At 38.4% G+C, this 17,514-nt stretch overlaps 1 protein-coding gene across 1 annotated transcript in view; it reads right to left on the bottom strand.

Moving 5' to 3' along the window:
• The window catches only part of KDM5A (lysine demethylase 5A), a 115,994-nt gene that overhangs the window by 55,210 nt on the left and 43,270 nt on the right, over nucleotides 1-17,514 (bottom strand). Inside the window, exons 6-10 of the mRNA XM_071210118.1 lie at nucleotides 14,056-14,161; nucleotides 12,648-12,739; nucleotides 11,902-12,060; nucleotides 9,752-9,871; nucleotides 8,856-9,014 (exon numbers count right to left, since the gene is read on the bottom strand). Of these exons, the coding sequence (XP_071066219.1) occupies nucleotides 8,856-9,014; nucleotides 9,752-9,871; nucleotides 11,902-12,060; nucleotides 12,648-12,739; nucleotides 14,056-14,161 (636 nt within the window). The remainder of the gene's footprint in view (nucleotides 1-8,855; nucleotides 9,015-9,751; nucleotides 9,872-11,901; nucleotides 12,061-12,647; nucleotides 12,740-14,055; nucleotides 14,162-17,514) is intronic.

Here is a 17,514-nt window from a genome sequence, read left to right as displayed (position 1 = left end):
ATGTGAAGAAGAAATGGGATGTGGGGGCGTTTTAAGGACTTGGGGTTGTTCTAGGTGGTACTACAGGGACAGTTACTGGGCACTGTATGTCCTCCCATGGCCCACTGTGTAGACTGGGGACAGTGTAAACTAGAATGTGGACCACTGACCATGTGGTGCAGCAGTGCTCAGAGATGTATTCACCAAATGCAAAGAATGTCCCATGATGATGAAGAGGTTGTGGTTATGGGAGGAGTGGGGATAAGGGGGGTGGGGGTTATAAGGGGGCCTCGTATTTTTTTAATGTAACATTAAAAAATAAACAAATAAATAAATCAAAGCTACAATGAGATATCATTTCACACCCACCAGAATGGCCACTATTAAAGAGAGAGAAAACTACAAGTGTTGGAGAGGATGTGGAAATACAGGAACACTTATTCACTACTGGTAGGAATGTAAAAAGGTTGGCCACTGTGGAGGACTGTTAGCAGTTCCTAAGGAAATTGAATATAGATTTGTCTTAAGAAGAACTAAGAACAATGATACAATAGATGTCTGCACACCGATGCTCACAGCAACATTATTCATGATTGACAAAAGATGGAACAACCCAGGTGTCCATTGATGGACGAATGGATAAACAAACTGTGGTGTATACACACAATGGAATGTTATGCAGCTGTAAGAAGACATGAAGTTATGAAGCACTGACAACATAAATGAACCTGGATGACATTATGTCCATCAAGGAAGCCAGACACAAAACGACAAATACTGTATTACTGCACTATTATGGACTAAATATATTGTGTAAATTCACGGAGTTAATAACAATAATATAAAAAGAGATTAGAGACTGGAAAGCTAAGGATTAATCTGTGCATAATTGGAAAAAGGTTGTTTTTATATCTTTGGAAATGAATAGAAATGGTGAAAGCACAGTATAATGTTTGTAACTAGCAGTGCTAATATATGGGTATGACACTTGTTGAAAGGGAAATTCTAAGGTCATGTATACTCAGCCACACACGAGCTATGTATGGCAAAGGAAGCATAGAGAGATTGAGAGGTGATTATTAAGGAGTAGAGCATTTTTGTCTGTTTATTATTATTGTAATAATGAAAGTGCTCTAATAACAACTGAAGTGATGAATGCATAACTATGTGATTATACCAAATACCACTGATTAGATAGAGTATGCTTTAGAGCAAAGAAAATTTCCAGAGAAAGGGATAGTATATAATGATAAAATGGTTAATCCACCAAGACACAGCAAACCTAAATGTGTATGCAACAAACAGAGCTGCAAAATATTTAAAACAAAAACTAATAGAACTGAAAGAAGAGAATGAAAAATCCAAAATTTTAATTGGATATTTCAACAGTCCTCAACTGACAGAACAAAAAGACAGAAAATCAACAAGGATGTAGAACTGGATGTAGAACTCTACAACACCATCAACTAACAGGATGTAACTGATGTTTATAAGACACTGCACCCAACAAGAGCAGAATGCATATTCTTTTCACACACTCATGGAAACCAGACCAGATATCAAGGGCCATAAACAAGCCTCAACCAATAGAAAAAAAAAATGAAATCATACAGTGTGTGCTCTCCAACCATACTGGAATCAAACTAGAACTCAACAATAGAAAGATAAGAAAATCTCCAAACATTAAGAAACTAAACATACTTCTAAAGGGGGAAAATACATGAACTGAATGAAAATGAAAACATAACAACAAAATGCATGGGACAAAGATAAAGCAATGCTCTCTGGGAGTGGATGTGACAAGTGGTTGAGCTCCCACCTCTCACATGGGAGGTCCCAGGTTAGGTTCCCAGTGCCTTCTGAAAAAAACAAAATGAACAAGGAAAACAAATGAGAAAACCAACTCAGGGAAGCAGATGTGGCTCAGAGGTTGAGTGCCAGCTTCCCACATACAGAGTCCCACATTTAATCCCCGGTCCCCAGTACCTAAAAAAAAAAAACTCTATATATTTCCACACTTCTACAGTAAAGTTCATTAAAACCTCTATATAGGGAAGCAGATTTGGCCCAACAGATAGGGCATTCGCCTACCACATGGGAGGTCCAACGTTCAAACCCAGGGCCTCCTGACCCGTGTGATGAGCTGGCCCACGTACAATGCTGATGAGCACAAGGAGTGCTGCACCACGCAGGGGTGTTCCCCGCGTAGGGGAGCCCCATGCGCAAGGAGTAAGCCCTGCAAAGAGAGGCGCCCAGCGCGAAAAATAGTGCAGCCTGTCCAGGAATGGCACTGCAAACATGGAGAGCTGATGCAGCAAGATGACATAACAAAACGAGACACAGATTCCCAGTGCTGCTGACAAGACAAGTGGACACAGAAGAACACACAGTGAATGGACACAGAGAGCAGACAACCGCGGGAGGCGGGCAGGCAAGGGGAGAGAAATAAATAAAAAATAAATCTTTAACAAAAAACACCTCTATATAGATTAAGCATCGGTATTCCATCTCAGCCCTCCTGTTTATCTCCTTTAAGAATCTACCAGCTGCCACCAAAACCATCGTCAGGTTTTGACAATGCTTTCCTACATTTTCTTCTAGAAGCGTGAAAATGTACACAGTTGATAGGAACACATTATACTGAGTAACAGCTGGTTTACAAATTGCAATGTGGCTGAAAAGGGTAGTCTAGGGATATAAATACCAGTTGACAGAAAGGTAGAGAATAATCTAGGGACTGAAGAACACAATAAATCCGGAGGTAGATGAGAATTGTGGCTGATGGTACAGATGCAAGAGTGTCCTTTGTGAGCTTGAGCAGATGCACATCACTATTGCAGGGTGAGGAGAATGTGGAAAATGGGAAAAAGACAACCGGAGTGACCTACAGACAGTGATTAACAGCAATACTGTAATATCCATGCATGTATGCCAAACATGTACAATGTTGATAATGGGGGGAGGTGTGGAAATTGTGTGCCAAATGTACACTATGGATCATGGTTAGCAATAATAGTCTGATGGTATTATCTCATAATCTAACATGTTCCACCATTGTGTGATGTGTTGTTGGAGGGGTGTTGTATGGGAATTCTGTGCATGTGCGGGATTGTTTTGTAAGTTTACAACTTCTGTGATAAAAATATATTTCAAAAAATAGTAATAGGATGGGTTGGGGGGGAGTACACCAAATGTAAGATATGGATTGTAGTTATTTTTTTTTCTTCCCCTCCCTGCCCCTGCCCCTACCCTGCTGTTTCTGCTGTCTGTATCTATTTGCTGTGTGATCTTCTGTATCTATTTCTCTTTTTTTGTCTTCTCTTCTTGTCTTCAAGGATTCACCGGGATTTGATCCTGGGGACATGTGATGTGGAGAAAGTTTCCCTGTCAATTGCGCCACCTCAGTTCCTGGTCTCTGCTGTGCTTCACCTTGACTCTCCCCTTGGTCTCTCTTTTGTTGCATCATCATCTTGCTGTGTGACTCACTTGTGCGGGCACTGGCTCACCGCATGGGCACTCGGCTCACCACATAGGCACTCTGCTCAGAGCGTGGGCACTGGCTCACTGCGCAGGCACTGGCTCACCATGTGCACACTCAGCTCACCACACAGGCACTCAGTTTGCTGCAGGGGCACCCACATAGGCACTCAGTTAGTAGTGTGGGCACTTGGCTCACCACACAGGTACCGGGCTTACGGGGCGAGCACTCACTCGCCATGCAGGCATGCTTTCTCATCTTCTTTTTCACCAGGAGGCCCCAGGGATTGAAACTGGGTCCTCCCATATGGTACGCAGAGGCCTTATCACTTGAGCTACATCCGCTTCCCAGTAGGAAGATTTTGATGGTACTTTTTCATAATTTGTAACGAATATCTCACAACAATGCAAGGTGTGTTGGTGGAGGGCTAATTTATGGGACCCCTGTATATTATGTGTGCTTTGTAAACTTACTTTTATTAACATTGTTTATGTATGTTTGTGTATAAATCCTATAACAACAACAACAACAACAGGGTGGGCTGGGGGAAAAGACACCGAATGTAAGAAAGCTTTGTTAGTAGTAATATTTTGAGAATGCTCTTTAATCAATAATTTAAAATGTTTCACAACAATGCAAGGTATTGGTGGTAGGGTGAGGTATGAGAGCCCTGTATGATGGTATATTTGTTTTGTAAGTTCACAACTATTACTATACACTTATTGTTTACGTAGGTATAATTCAATAAATTAAAAAAAAATTTTTTTAAAGACATACAACTAACATTATACTTAACGGTGAAAGACTGAATGCTTTCCCTCTAAGACTGGCAACAAGGCAAAAATGTCTGTTCCCACCATTCTTATTCAACATAGTAGTAGAAGTTCTAGTCACACAGACACCAAAATTAAAACTATAATACCAGGAAGCAGGTGTGGCTCAGTGGCTGAGTGCCTGTGTGGCAGTTCGAGATTATTTATGAAACCAAAAAAAAAGATTGTTTGTACACTAATCTATTCCTCTGGGTGTGCTACCCTTTGAATGCATTAGATTCAGCTGGCATATCTTGACTAAATTACTTTTAAGATCAGGATGCTGAGTCATATCAGAAAGGCAAGACTCACAATGAGTCGTCCCCCATCTTGGTGGGCTGAAATAAATAGACACTCACTCAAGAAGACACACAGGAAGAGAGAGAGCTCCACAGATGTCAGAGGAGAGAACTTTTGTCATGTGACACAAAGGAGAAGGCTCAAACAGCTAAGGCCCAGGGAGAGATGAACCATTCATCTGATAGCTTGCAACTGAAGAGAACAGAGCAGCTGAGCAGGCCCAGAAAGAAACAAGCCCTGTGCCAAAGACTGATACAGGACGCCCTGACAGACCAGGCAAAGAATCGCCCCTATCTTGCTTCAACAAGTGGCAACTGACTTTGGTGAGAAAGCAATCTTGAGTTGGACTCTTTAGGCCTTGCGACTGCAAGCTTTTACCCCAAATAATACCCTTTAAAAAGTCAACAGATTTCTGGTACTTTGTACCAACACCCCTTTGGCTGACGAATACAGCCTGCTTTCCCCATATGAGGTCCTGGTTCAATGCCCAGTACCATATCATTAAAAAAAAAAAAAAAAAGACTTAGATGTAAATCTAACGAATCATGTACAGGATTTGTATGCTGAAAACTACAAAATGATGACAGAAATCAAAGAAGATCTACATAAAGTTCTAGAACAGACAAAAATTAAACTAAGGTGGAATAAAAATCCAAACAGTGATTGTGTGAGAGGATAGATGGTGGTAAATGAGAAGAGACAAGAGAGAACTTCAGAAGGGATGAAAATGTTCTATATCATAATAGAGGTATAAAATAATAAATATTCCATTTTTCAAATGTAACTAAGATTTGTACACTGGTTCAATGGTAGAACCAGGTTTGTAGTTTTCAAGGGAAAAAAAAGGTTCAGGAAAAAAATTGTAAGATTTAATGGAAATAAAGATAATACAGGAATAGCAGAAAGCTGACCACTGTTGAACCTGGATGCCAGGTTTTAAAGGGAGGGGGAGGTTCACTAACATGTTTTGTATACATGTGGATATTTTCTATAATAAAAAGCTAAAAAACCCACAAAGTAGGAGGTTAAAGAGCCAATGACAGATGAAGAGAGAATTTGTGAACTAGAACACAGATTTGAAAATATCATCCATAACGCAGCAAAGAGATAGGAAATTATGAAAGTATAGTTAAATCATGGAGGATGGAATAAAAAGTTCAATACAGATTTGACTAGGAATTCCAATAAGATAACATAGAGGCATGATTTTTACCTTCAATAAGAAACAAACAAAAAAGAGGCTTTCAAAAGATACTACTCAGTATGTATTTTAGCCAGTTGGTCAGCTGCTTCACTGAAAAAGTCACGAATCTAGTTGAAGAAAAAAGACCTACACAAAGTTACAACAACATAAGGCAATATTGACTAAATTCCAAATATAGGATGCAAGAGTAAATTACAGAGGGGAAGTGGATGTGGCTCAAGAGATTGGGCTTCACCTACTGTCCCAGGTTCAGTTCCCAGTGCCTCCTGAAGAAGGTGAGCTGGCGCAATGGTCAGGCACAGCAAGGTGACGCAACAAGATGATGCAATAAAAGAGACACAAAGAGGAAAGGCAACAAGAGACACAACAAACCAGGGAGCTGAGGTTGCTCAAGTGACTGCGCACCTGTTTTCCACATGTGAGGTCCCAGGTTCTGTTCTGGTGCCTCCTAAAGAGAAGATGAGCAGATACAGAGAGTACACAGCAAATGGACACAGAAAGCAGACAGAGACTGCAAACAAGGAGGTGGGAATAAATAAAACCTTAAAAAAAAAAAGTAAATTATAAATACTTTAGAAGACAGTAAAACAATAACCATCTTGATTTGAATAGTTAAGAAAACTTCTGGGAAGTAGACTTGGCCCAATGGATAGGGCGTCTGCCTATCACATGGGAGGTCCACGGTTCAAACCCCGGGCCTCCTTGACCCGTGTGGAGCTGGCCCATGTTCAGTGCTGATGCATGCAATGAGTGCCGCGCCACGCAGAGATGTCCCCCACGTAGGGGAGCCCCACGCGCAAGGAGTGCCCCCCGTAAGGAGAGCCACCCAGCATGAAAGAAAGTGCAGCCTGCCCAAGAATGGTGCCGCACAAACGGAGAGCTTACACAAGATGATGCAACAAAAAAAGAAACACAGATTTCCAGTGCCGCTGATAAGGATAGAAGCGGTCACAGAAGAGAGCACAGCGAGTGGAAACAGAGAGCAGACAACTGGAGGGTGGGGTGGGGAGAGAAATAAATACATACATACATACATAAATAAATAATCTTTTATTAAAAAAAAGAGAACTTCATGGAAAAGGAAAAATCTGAATTAAGCTTTGAATGATAGGTAAGATTTGAATAAGCATTCTAGAAAGGAGAGCTGCAGGAACGTAAATAATTAATTACAAAGAGACAGAATATACTAATCTGGGGAAGGGGCAGAATGGAAATCATATTTAGAAATACAGGAAATTAGGACTAGAAAGGAAGACTGGATCGTCAATCTTACGTTTCAGACTAAGGAGTTTATATTTTATCCTGTATTCAAAAAGTAATCAAATTGTTGAAAATGAAGCAATATGATAAACGTAGTAACTTAAAATCTTTAAAATTTATGATTATGGAAAATTTCAAACAAAGAAAAGTAAAGAGAATGGCATAATGAACTCTCAATGACCATCAATCCTACTTAACATTTTAAGTGAAAACAGTGTACAGACATTCCTTGGAGATACTATGGGCTCAAGTCCAGACTACCACAATAAGGTGAACAGGGCAATAAAGTGAGTCATACAAATTTTTTGGTTTCACAGTGTATATAAAAGTCATGCTTATGCATACTGTAGTCTATTAAGTATATAATAGCATTATGTCTATAAAAACAATGTACATACCTTAACTAAAATGTAACAGACATAAAGTGAGCATATGCTGTTGGAAAAATGGGGCTGATAAGACTTATTCAATGCAGTGTTGCTAAAAAACCTTCAATTTGTTAAAAAAAAAAAAAAAAAAAGATTTCTGAGAAGTGCAAGAAAACCAGTATGCCTGTATGAGAAAGACAGCAGAAAGAAGTAATGTGCAGAAAAGACTTTGAGCAGGACTGAAACTGCTATCTTTCAATTCCAAGGCTGGCTATGGCAGTCATCCAGGAATGTAAATGATAAACAGTTCCCTACACTGATATAACTTTCCCTAAGTGAAAAGAGTGGCCCACTGCGCCTAGATTGCTTCTACAATGTGCATTTTTGCACATAAGACTTTATTTAAAGCAAAAGTATAATACTGTATTGTGTTTATAAGACAGACACAAAGTACATAATAATAATTTAGTGGGGGAGTAAAAGAAGAGAAACTTGTGCAAAGTTGCTATATTTACCAAAACTAAGTCAATATTAACCTGAAGTTAAAGATGCATAATGTGATCCCTAGAGCAACCATTAAAAAATAATAACTCAGAAAATATATACAGCTAAAAAAAAAAAGAAAAGAAAAAGAAAAAATATTTTTAACACCGAAAGGTCATAAAGAAGAAATAGAGGAATAAAAAAGACATGAAACATAGGAAACAAACAACAAAATCACAGGAATAATTCAGCCATATCAATAATTACTTTAGATGTAAATGGACTAAGAATACTCCAACCAAAAGTTGGAAATTGTCAGACTTGATAAAAAACCAAGATTCGACAACATGCTGTCCTCAAGAGATATAACCTTGGATTCTAAGACTCAGCTTCAAAGTAAAAGAAAGGAAAAATACATACCATGAAATAATAACTTAAAGAGAGGTGGGTAGGACTATACTTTTTAATTGTATATCCTCTGTACTATGTAACGTAAAAAAAAAACAACAACGTATAACTTTTAAAAGATTAAAACTCTGAAAAGAAATGAACATTCATCTTAATTTGCCTTTATATATATAGGTTATCTCACATGTGAGAGATTTTGTGTATATATTACAGTTTACAAACATATTTGAAAACCTACCTGGTTCACATATTGAAGGAAACAATTTTTGAATGAAATATAATTTTTGAAACACTTAAACTACGTTCTAGATGTTAAAACAAAAAGAACTAGGCTAGCTTTTAAAACTGGAGTTAAAGTTTTAAATTTTAAATTGAGTTAAATAGTATTTAAAAGTATCTGAATTCATTGTTCTAAAAACTGAAAGATAGTCATATTGTCCACATCCTACATTATTGTTTTAAATTAACATGGATCTCTTAAGGATAGAGAAAGGTAATTTTCTACTATGCAAAGGCTAAGTCAGACTGGGGATAAACTAAAGTTTAGATAATACTATCTGCACCTCTTCTTCTGGCAGCATCTTTCTTCGGCCATCTTTTGTAGGAAATCCACTTCCAAAGTCTTTTGAGGAAATATCAGCCCCATACTCTACAATAACATCTTCTTCAATACTGCTCACAAGTCGCCAGAATTCCTTTTCTACTAGTTCTGTGGGAACCATCTATACATAAGGAGAACAAAGATTATTAACCCACAGGGCAAGTGAATACAAACTCATGATAAAAGAGAAAACTTTTCTTCCTCAAAGCCACTGAGGATGGGGAAAAGTAAATACAATTTGGATGTTGAGAAAAACATAATGAACTTTTCTTCAAGAAGCTGCTCCCCAACTAAGAAGGAAAAAGACAAACCAGGACATCAAGAAGGAGAAAGGATGTATAAAAAATCAAGGCTGAATTTTAATAGCTTTGGCAAAATTTTTTCATAGAGGCTAAAAAAGCCTTTCCCTAGAGAAAAAAGCAAACCCTATATTACATATAACTAAACAAAAGCAGCAGCTACCAAATACACCATACTTTTCTGTAAAGGATTACTCAGAAAAAGCTACTAAAAAGCAATTCAAATGAATGTACCACACTAATGAAAGAAGTTGTTGATGTGGGAGGAGTGGGGGGTGTGGGGAGTGGGGTAGATGGGAACCTCTTATATTTTTTTATGTAACATTTTGTGTGATCTATGTATCTTTAAAAACAAAAAATTCAAGCATCAAAACAGCTTCCTCAACAGGAGAGTGAATACTGCCATATGAGAGAGTAAAAGTTCCTAATACCTGGATATAGTGTTCTGTGATCTTTCTTATATGGTCCCTCCTTTCTACAAAATAATGGTAGAAAAGGCAAGCCAAAATCTTTGGTTCAAATAGATCTTCACACCTCCTCAAACTAATAAGAAACTCACATGGACCGGCATGTTGAAATAATCAGACTTAAAATTATCTGCCATCTCTCCAAAGCTCTGAAGGGTATACTCTCGTACAGCTTGTTCAAATCCAAAGGCTTCTCGAGGTTTGTTACATTCCTGAGAAGAAAACATATTTAAGATTAACTAATTGAAATGGAAATAAAGTGTTAACACTCTCAGATATTATCTTCTCCTGTCATTTTCCTAGGTGAAACAAATCCATTCAATCACAGATAGTAAATAAAGCACTAGCTACTTGAAATATGGTAACAGGACATATTGTTCTAGAACCTGAACTGCATTTTCACAGACTTTCAGTAGGAAGGTGTTCATGAGACAGCTTTGGACTCTGGAGTTGGCATTAAGATCTGGCACCAAGACAAGTATCTGGAAGACTACTGACTTGGAATCAAGCCCATGGTTGCCTCTTATTCTTAGCATACTAGTGAATTTGGCCAAGAAGAAGAAAAAATGCTCACAAAAGAAGGAAGGGTTAATAATGAATAAAGTGATATCCATTGGGCTGCTAGGATATCTGTCTAGGAGAACCGTTTGTGTACCACGACCTATGTCTTAACGCAACTATTCATTTAGACACAAATCTCTCTGAATTATCTAACTCTGAGTATAATAAATCTAAGTGGGCAACAAAAGACCTTTGAAGACATCTAAATACACACAGCCAACTGTTCCCTTCAATATCCTAATATTTTGTCATAAGACACCCTATCTACCATAATATCTCATTAAGATAAGTAAACAGGATAGGTATTTCAGGATAATAAAATTTTTAAAAATAATTTTTTAGTAAGAAAAACTCAGGATATCAGATGTGATTCCAGCAGTTGGGTGCCAACCTATCACATGGGAGGTCCCAGGTTTATTCCAAGTGCCTCTTTAAAAAAAGAAAAGGATTTATTTATTTATTTATTTATTTATTTCTCCACCCTCACCCCACCACCCGTTGTCTGCTCTCTGTGTTCATTCACTGTGCATTCTTCTGTGATTGCTTGTCTTCTCTTTGAGTGGCACCAGGAACTGATCCAGGGACCTTCCAGAGTGGAGGAGAGGTGCCCAATCTCCTGCACCACCTCAGCTCCCTGATCCGCTGCATCTCTCATTGTCTCTCCTCTGTGCCTCTTTTTGTTGCGTGATCCTGCTGCGCCAGCTCTCCACTCAGGCCAGCTTGCCATGAGTGCCAGCACCCCTGCATAGGCCAGCACTCCTGCGAGGGCCAGCATTTTGCTTGGGCCAGCTCACTGCATGGGCCAGCACTCCACATGGGCCAGCTCTCCACTCAGGCCAGCTTGCCTTCACCAGGAGACCCTGGGAATCGAACCCTGGACATCCCATATGGTATACAGGACCCCAATCACCTGAGCCACATCTGCTTCCCCCAGGGCCTTTTAAAGAAAACTAGCAAGTCAGTGTGGTGACACAATGGGCAGCAAGCTAACTCAACAAGATGATATAGCAAGATGACACAACAAAGAGACACAACAAGGAAACACAATGAGAGATACAACAAGCAGGGAGCAGAGGTGGTTCCAGTGAGTGTGCGCCTCCCTCCCACATGGGAGGTCCCGGGTTTGGTTTCTGGTGCCTCCTAAAAAAAACACACAATGAACAGACACAGAAAGCAGAGAGCAAGTTCAAACAAGTGGGGAGGAGAAATAAATGAAAATAAATCTTTAAAGAAAAATTCAGCATCATCAAGTCACAATCTGGACAAGCTAAGTTCAAGAGACACCACAAGGTTTCCTTGGAAGCATGAAATAAAGAATCATAAATCCTAAATACTAAAGCTTCATGCCTGACTTTTTTCTTCAATTAAAAATGAAAAAAAAGCCTACAGCCTTCCTTCATTTCTATTATTGTCCAGAAACCTCAATACTGAGAATAGAAGTATCATTCATCTGCAGCAATAAAGAGAATTAACTAACAAAGTATGAGGAGAAGAACCTTTGATAGGCAAGCTTCCACAATATATTACATTTCCATTCAATACAGCTCTTAAAAATTCTGGAAATTTTCAAACTGAAGAATGAAGATGGATGGAAGAAGCTTTTGGGGGTGTGTGTACATGTATGTGTCTATGTATGCATATTGTTTTTAATTTTTTAAAATATAAAAAGTTAGATCTGTACCTCAGCGACACATTTAGGACACCTCCAGTCTCCTTTGGGCACATCAGGCAGCGGAGGAATTAGACAAAATGTATGATAGCTGTCATCACATCCATCACATAAAAGCAATTTATCCTCATTGTTTCCCCGACCACAAAACATACAAACATAGAGATCCACCTGTTAAAAAACAAACAAAATAAAACAAACTATTTTATGTAAGAGACTTACTAATACACTCTCTATGATGCATGAAGGAACCAAGGTAACAAAAATTAATTCAATGTTTTGGTTCAAAGTATAAAACTACAAAATCACCTTGCCACAATTCTCATGCTATATAACTATCCATGTCATCAGATTCTTGTTTAGAACGCATATCAAGTTGTTAGGATAAAGACTACAAATTTGGGGTACTTGAAAATCTATTTATATAAATAAAATAGACCACAGCATCCTTCCTATATATATATAATATACTATTTGGTAGAAAATGAATACCGACCATTGTCTGCAATATTACTGAAGGAGTTACACAGATTCATATTCATTTTTTTCACTAGGTTACCCATTAAGGTATATGGCGTGGGGAAACAGCTGACAAATAGGGGATTAAGCAAGGTTATGTAATCGTAAGTCAAACCTTCCACTTAGATTCACCATCTAGGCTTCTAACCAAATGAGCTAACCAACTGGAATACCAACATAATAAGGGCAAAACTAAAACAAAAATAAATCCTTTCTCTCAACCATCCCAGAACACTTACAAAGTTAACAGAGAGAGTTCCCTTCCGTTGTCTCATTTGCATGTTAAATGCGTCTGGCCTGTTGGTAACTTTTCGTCTTCGGGAGACCTCATCTTGAAAAATAAAAAGTTATTTAATAATAGTAAAAACTAATGTTGAGAGCTTATTAAGAACCAGACACTATTTTTAAATTAAATTAGTTAAAACCCAATGACTGGGGGACAGAGATAAAGAAATCTTAAAAAAAAAAAAAATCTGGTGACAACACTACATGGTAGATATATTATCCCTATTTTAAAATAAAGAATCTGAGATAAAGAGTTAGATAACTTACCCCAAAAACCACATTGCCAGCCAGTGGCAGATTCCTACCCAAGCAATCCAGTCCAGAGAGTTTAATTACCAATGCTATACTGCTACTTAGGGACTAATTTGAGAATAAAGTTTTAAGGTCTCTTCCAGTCAATACAAGAATAAAAATGATAGTCACAGTACTTAATTCTTTGAGTAGTTAACAAACACTATAAAGTATTTAGTAAGCCCTATCACAATGAATGTCTGAGAGTGATAGAACAATATTATCTAATCCTCTAGAGTTCAATCTACAATATGAACTAAAGACTTAACCACTCATATTATAATGGGAATAATTAATACAATTTGTGATTTCATTTGTTTTTTATACAGTCAAAACATATCTAATCTTTGTTGAACTGAGTTTTAAAACTGAAACAATACGGAATGAATGTAGCTGAGTTCCTGCTTCTCATGTAAGAGGTCCTGGGTTCAATTCCCTGGTACCTCCTAAAAGAACAACAACAAAAAGTAAAAACTGTCATGGTCCATACAAAGAATAAAGGAACTTGACATCTGCATTAGCAATTTTTACTCACAAATAAAATTTCAAATATGTGAGGTTGAGAGAATTAGGCTTTCCTCACACACGGAGTTTATTTAAATGCGGTGTCACAATATGTCAAAGGCAATTATAGAAAAAGACCATAAATATGGTTAGAACTTAAAAGTTGTAAGCTCTTCCCAATATACTTCAGTAATAAAGGTCCTTCTAATTCCTTCTGCATTTAAAAGTTACAAGCTTTAAATCACTGAGAAACACTAATTTTACCATTTTCTGAAAGCTAGCCTTTAGAAACTGCAATAAACTTCCTGATCCCCAGAAGAGGGAAATCCTCTCTTCCAAATTATCACATAAGAGCTATATAATTAATATAGTATGGCTCTTCACACTATTAACCTAAGGGCATTCGTTCTTTTTTTTTTTTTTAAAGGGCAAGATGCCTAGGAACCATGCTGCATATTTATAATTCTTAAACTCCCAAGGTAAACTGTATTCAACTATCATTTTAATCTTGTTACAACCATCTTGTTGTACCTTATTTCTTTTCATGACAGGAATAAAAGATATTACCTTCTTTATCTTTTGTTCCCATTGCCAGGCCCACAACCTTAGGTCCAGCTCCAAAAATCTGAAGTTTCTTCAATTCTGTGTTTCTATTCACTTGTCCAGATTCCGACTAAAAATTAATAAAATTCATGTCAGCATAATTATCCCAATTCACACACTTATTTTTTTTTTACCAAAGAAAAGTCTCAGGATTCTTTTCTAGTGAAAAAACATATTTCTTCTCTTTAAATCTATACACTGCTTCATTATATTAGTTGAATAAATCATATAATATCCAGATTCCTTTCCACAAAGAAAAACTATATATCTTTCATTGAAACAGTTGTCATTTAGGTTCTGTTCAGATACTGCTAGTTTTAACTCAATAGAAATCCTCTCACTTTTACCTTGCTGATAGACACTATTCTTTAATGAGTGAGTAATATGCCCACCCAAGAGCATGAATCATAAACTGTCCCAAGTACATCATGCCAATCCCACCACTCTGTTGGTGATGACTTAGCTGTAGGTGGGAATAAGATACAATTCTAGCAAATAAGACATAAGGGAAAGTCTACTGGATGCCTCTGAAAAAGATTTTCATTTTTTAATAAAAAAGAAAGTTTCTTCTTTTTTTTACAAAACTGTGTGGTAAACACATGGTGTCTGATTCTGTAGCAGCCACAATACAACAAGGAGGGGCTCAAACACCAACACATTGAAGAAAACAATGCAGAAAGATGGAAAGAGCCCAGGTCCTTGATGGCAACGTGAAGATACTGTACTAATCCTAGAACTACCTATCTCTGGAAATCTTATATGAAAATTATGTCCTTCTGGGAAAAAAATGTATCTTTAATGTTTAAGCTACTATCATTTGGCATTCTATTATTGCAAGATTAACAGCATCCTGACAAGACACTGGTGCTAAATCTTGAATACAGATGGACCATAGTCTCTGAATGCAGACTAAGTAAAAAAACAAAATTTATTTAAAATGTCTATCAACAGGAATAAAAATAAACCAGGGTAAAAGGCAGACTAATATACAAGTATATGGCTAAATAACAGATAACATGTGTAGTGTGAACTTAATAAAAAAAGATCATAAAAGAATCAAACCAACTAAAAAGAAATGCCAAAATTTATCTTTAAACATCAGTAGACTGACTTGGTTATAATAAACAACCTCTAAGAGTAAGCCCAATGACAAAAATAACATGAAATAGTCTTTACTGCTTTTAAAACAACATACAGGGGAACAGATGAGGCTCAAGCAGATGAGCACCTGCCTCCCACATGGAAGTAACAGGTTTGCTCCCCAGAGCCTCCTAAAAACAAACAAACAAAAACCAAGCAAACAAATGAAAGGAAAAAAAAAAAAACAAAACCAACTCAGGAGGGCCAATGTGGCTCAGTGGTTGAACATCAACTTCCCACAAATGAGTTCCTGGGCTCAATCCCCAAGCCCAGTACATCAAAAAAACACAACAACAACAACAACAACAAAAAAAAAAAAACAAACAAAACCCATATATAGTAATAAAATAATATTAAAAGCTAACATACACGGACTATATAGTAAGTGCCGTATCAGTATTATAATCAATCAATCCTTACAACAAACTTGTGAGACAGGCAAAAGTTTTTTTTTTTAAAAGTAGAAGTAATAGGACAATTAGTAAGATGGCAGCAGAGTAAGGAACTTACTACAGCTCTTGCTACAGGACAGTTAGAAAACACCCAGAGTTGTGTGGAGCTAGCTGGAGCACCTGTTTGGGAGAATCAGGAGACCAGAAGAGCATTCTGCAACATACTTGAAGGAATTGAATGAGGAGACTGCCCACCTGCAGAGAAGACTCGTAAGAAGAGTGCTCCATGCCATGGAGGCCGGTGCCCATCCTCCACTGGAGGCACAAGTCACCTCGGGAGCTGTTCTGCTGATGGAATTGAAAGCTCCACTTCCCAAAAACAGGGGAGGAAGACACGGTTGGGCACCAACTTCAGCTACCGATGAGTTAATTCAGTGGGCTTAAGTATAATCCTAAGAACAGCTAAAGTTTGAGCCTGTCCAAGTCAGAAAGAGGCTGGTGACTGCCATCTTAAGTACATGCCTGGTATGAGGGGTAGCAGTGCAGACTGAAAATCCCAGTGCTAGTGCAGACTGGCTTCTATCCATCCAGATCAGATTGCAGTTCTAGCCTAGGCCCCAGTGCCACCTTCAGGAGGGAGGAAGCTGCGGGGACCTGTATCAGCCTCTCCGGGAAATTATCGGCTAAGCTGTGGAGGCCAGTGATCATCCTACTTTGGCAGCATAAGCTGCCCCAGGACCTATTCTGTGGCTGGAACTGGAAGCTCCATTTCCCAAAAACAGGGGAGAAGGAGACAGCTGGCCACCAATTTCAGCTACTGATTAGTAAATTCAGCTGGCTAAAGTATAACCCTAAGAACAGCTGAAGTATGAATGTAAATTGGAAAGAGGACAGTGGCCACCATTTTGACTCTACCCCCAGCTTAAGGGGAAGCTGGGCTGACCAAAAATCACAGTGATGGTAGGAACCAGTTTCTTTCACCCAGATTGGCCTGCAGTCCTAGACTAGGCTTCAGCCCTGCCTCTGGCAGGGAGGGGGTTGGTGGGCCCTCCACCAGCCTATCCGGGTAACTGCAGGTAACTTTGGATGGCAGAGACTAAAATATTGGAAGTCTACGAGGGCTACTGTGGTCATCTTAGACCCGCACTGCATAGACTGCTGCCCACACTTGCAGTTCCATCCCTGACCTAGGCAGGGAAAAAAGGAGTGTCGAGCTTCATCAGTCTCACTGGGCAACTACAGTCTAGGCCTGCATGACTTGGATTATTCCACACAGCTGTGACTCTGTCTCTACCCCTGGCAAAGGAGAAAATTGGGAGAAGATTCATTGGTCCCTGGGGAAATGAGGGGCAGCTTGAGCCTCCACAATACAGCACTAATTAAAACCTTGGCTCCTACTGCACAACCAGCAAGGGAGAAAGGGCAGGAAGCCCTAAACTAAAGAGAAAAACTGCACCCAGAATACTCTAGTAACCCAGATGCGAAGACACCAACAAAAATTACAATCCACACCAAGAAACAGGAAGCTATGGCCCAATTAAAGGAAGAAGATAAACCTCCACATGACATAAAGGAGTTGAGACAAGTAATCATATATGTTTAAACCAATTTCCTTAATAAATTCAATGAGATGACTAAAGAAAAAAATATTAAGAAGAAACTGGATGAGCACTAAGAAGAATTTGAAAGCATACCTAGAAAAATAGCAGATCTTATAGGAATGAAAGATGCAATAAATGAAATTTAAAAAACTTTGGAATCATGTAATAGCAGATTTGAGGAGGCAGAAGAAAGGATTGGTGAGCCTATAGACATGGTCTCTGAAAGTGAACATGCAAAAGAATGGAAAAAATTGAACAAGGTCTCAGGGAACTAAATGACAGCAAAAGGC

Source organism: Dasypus novemcinctus, chromosome 20 (genome assembly GCF_030445035.2).
Source record: "Dasypus novemcinctus isolate mDasNov1 chromosome 20, mDasNov1.1.hap2, whole genome shotgun sequence".
Classification (NCBI taxonomy): domain Eukaryota; kingdom Metazoa; phylum Chordata; class Mammalia; order Cingulata; family Dasypodidae; genus Dasypus; species Dasypus novemcinctus.
The sequence above is the reverse complement of the archived record's forward strand: the minus strand, read 5'-3'. Positions and strand labels throughout refer to the sequence as shown.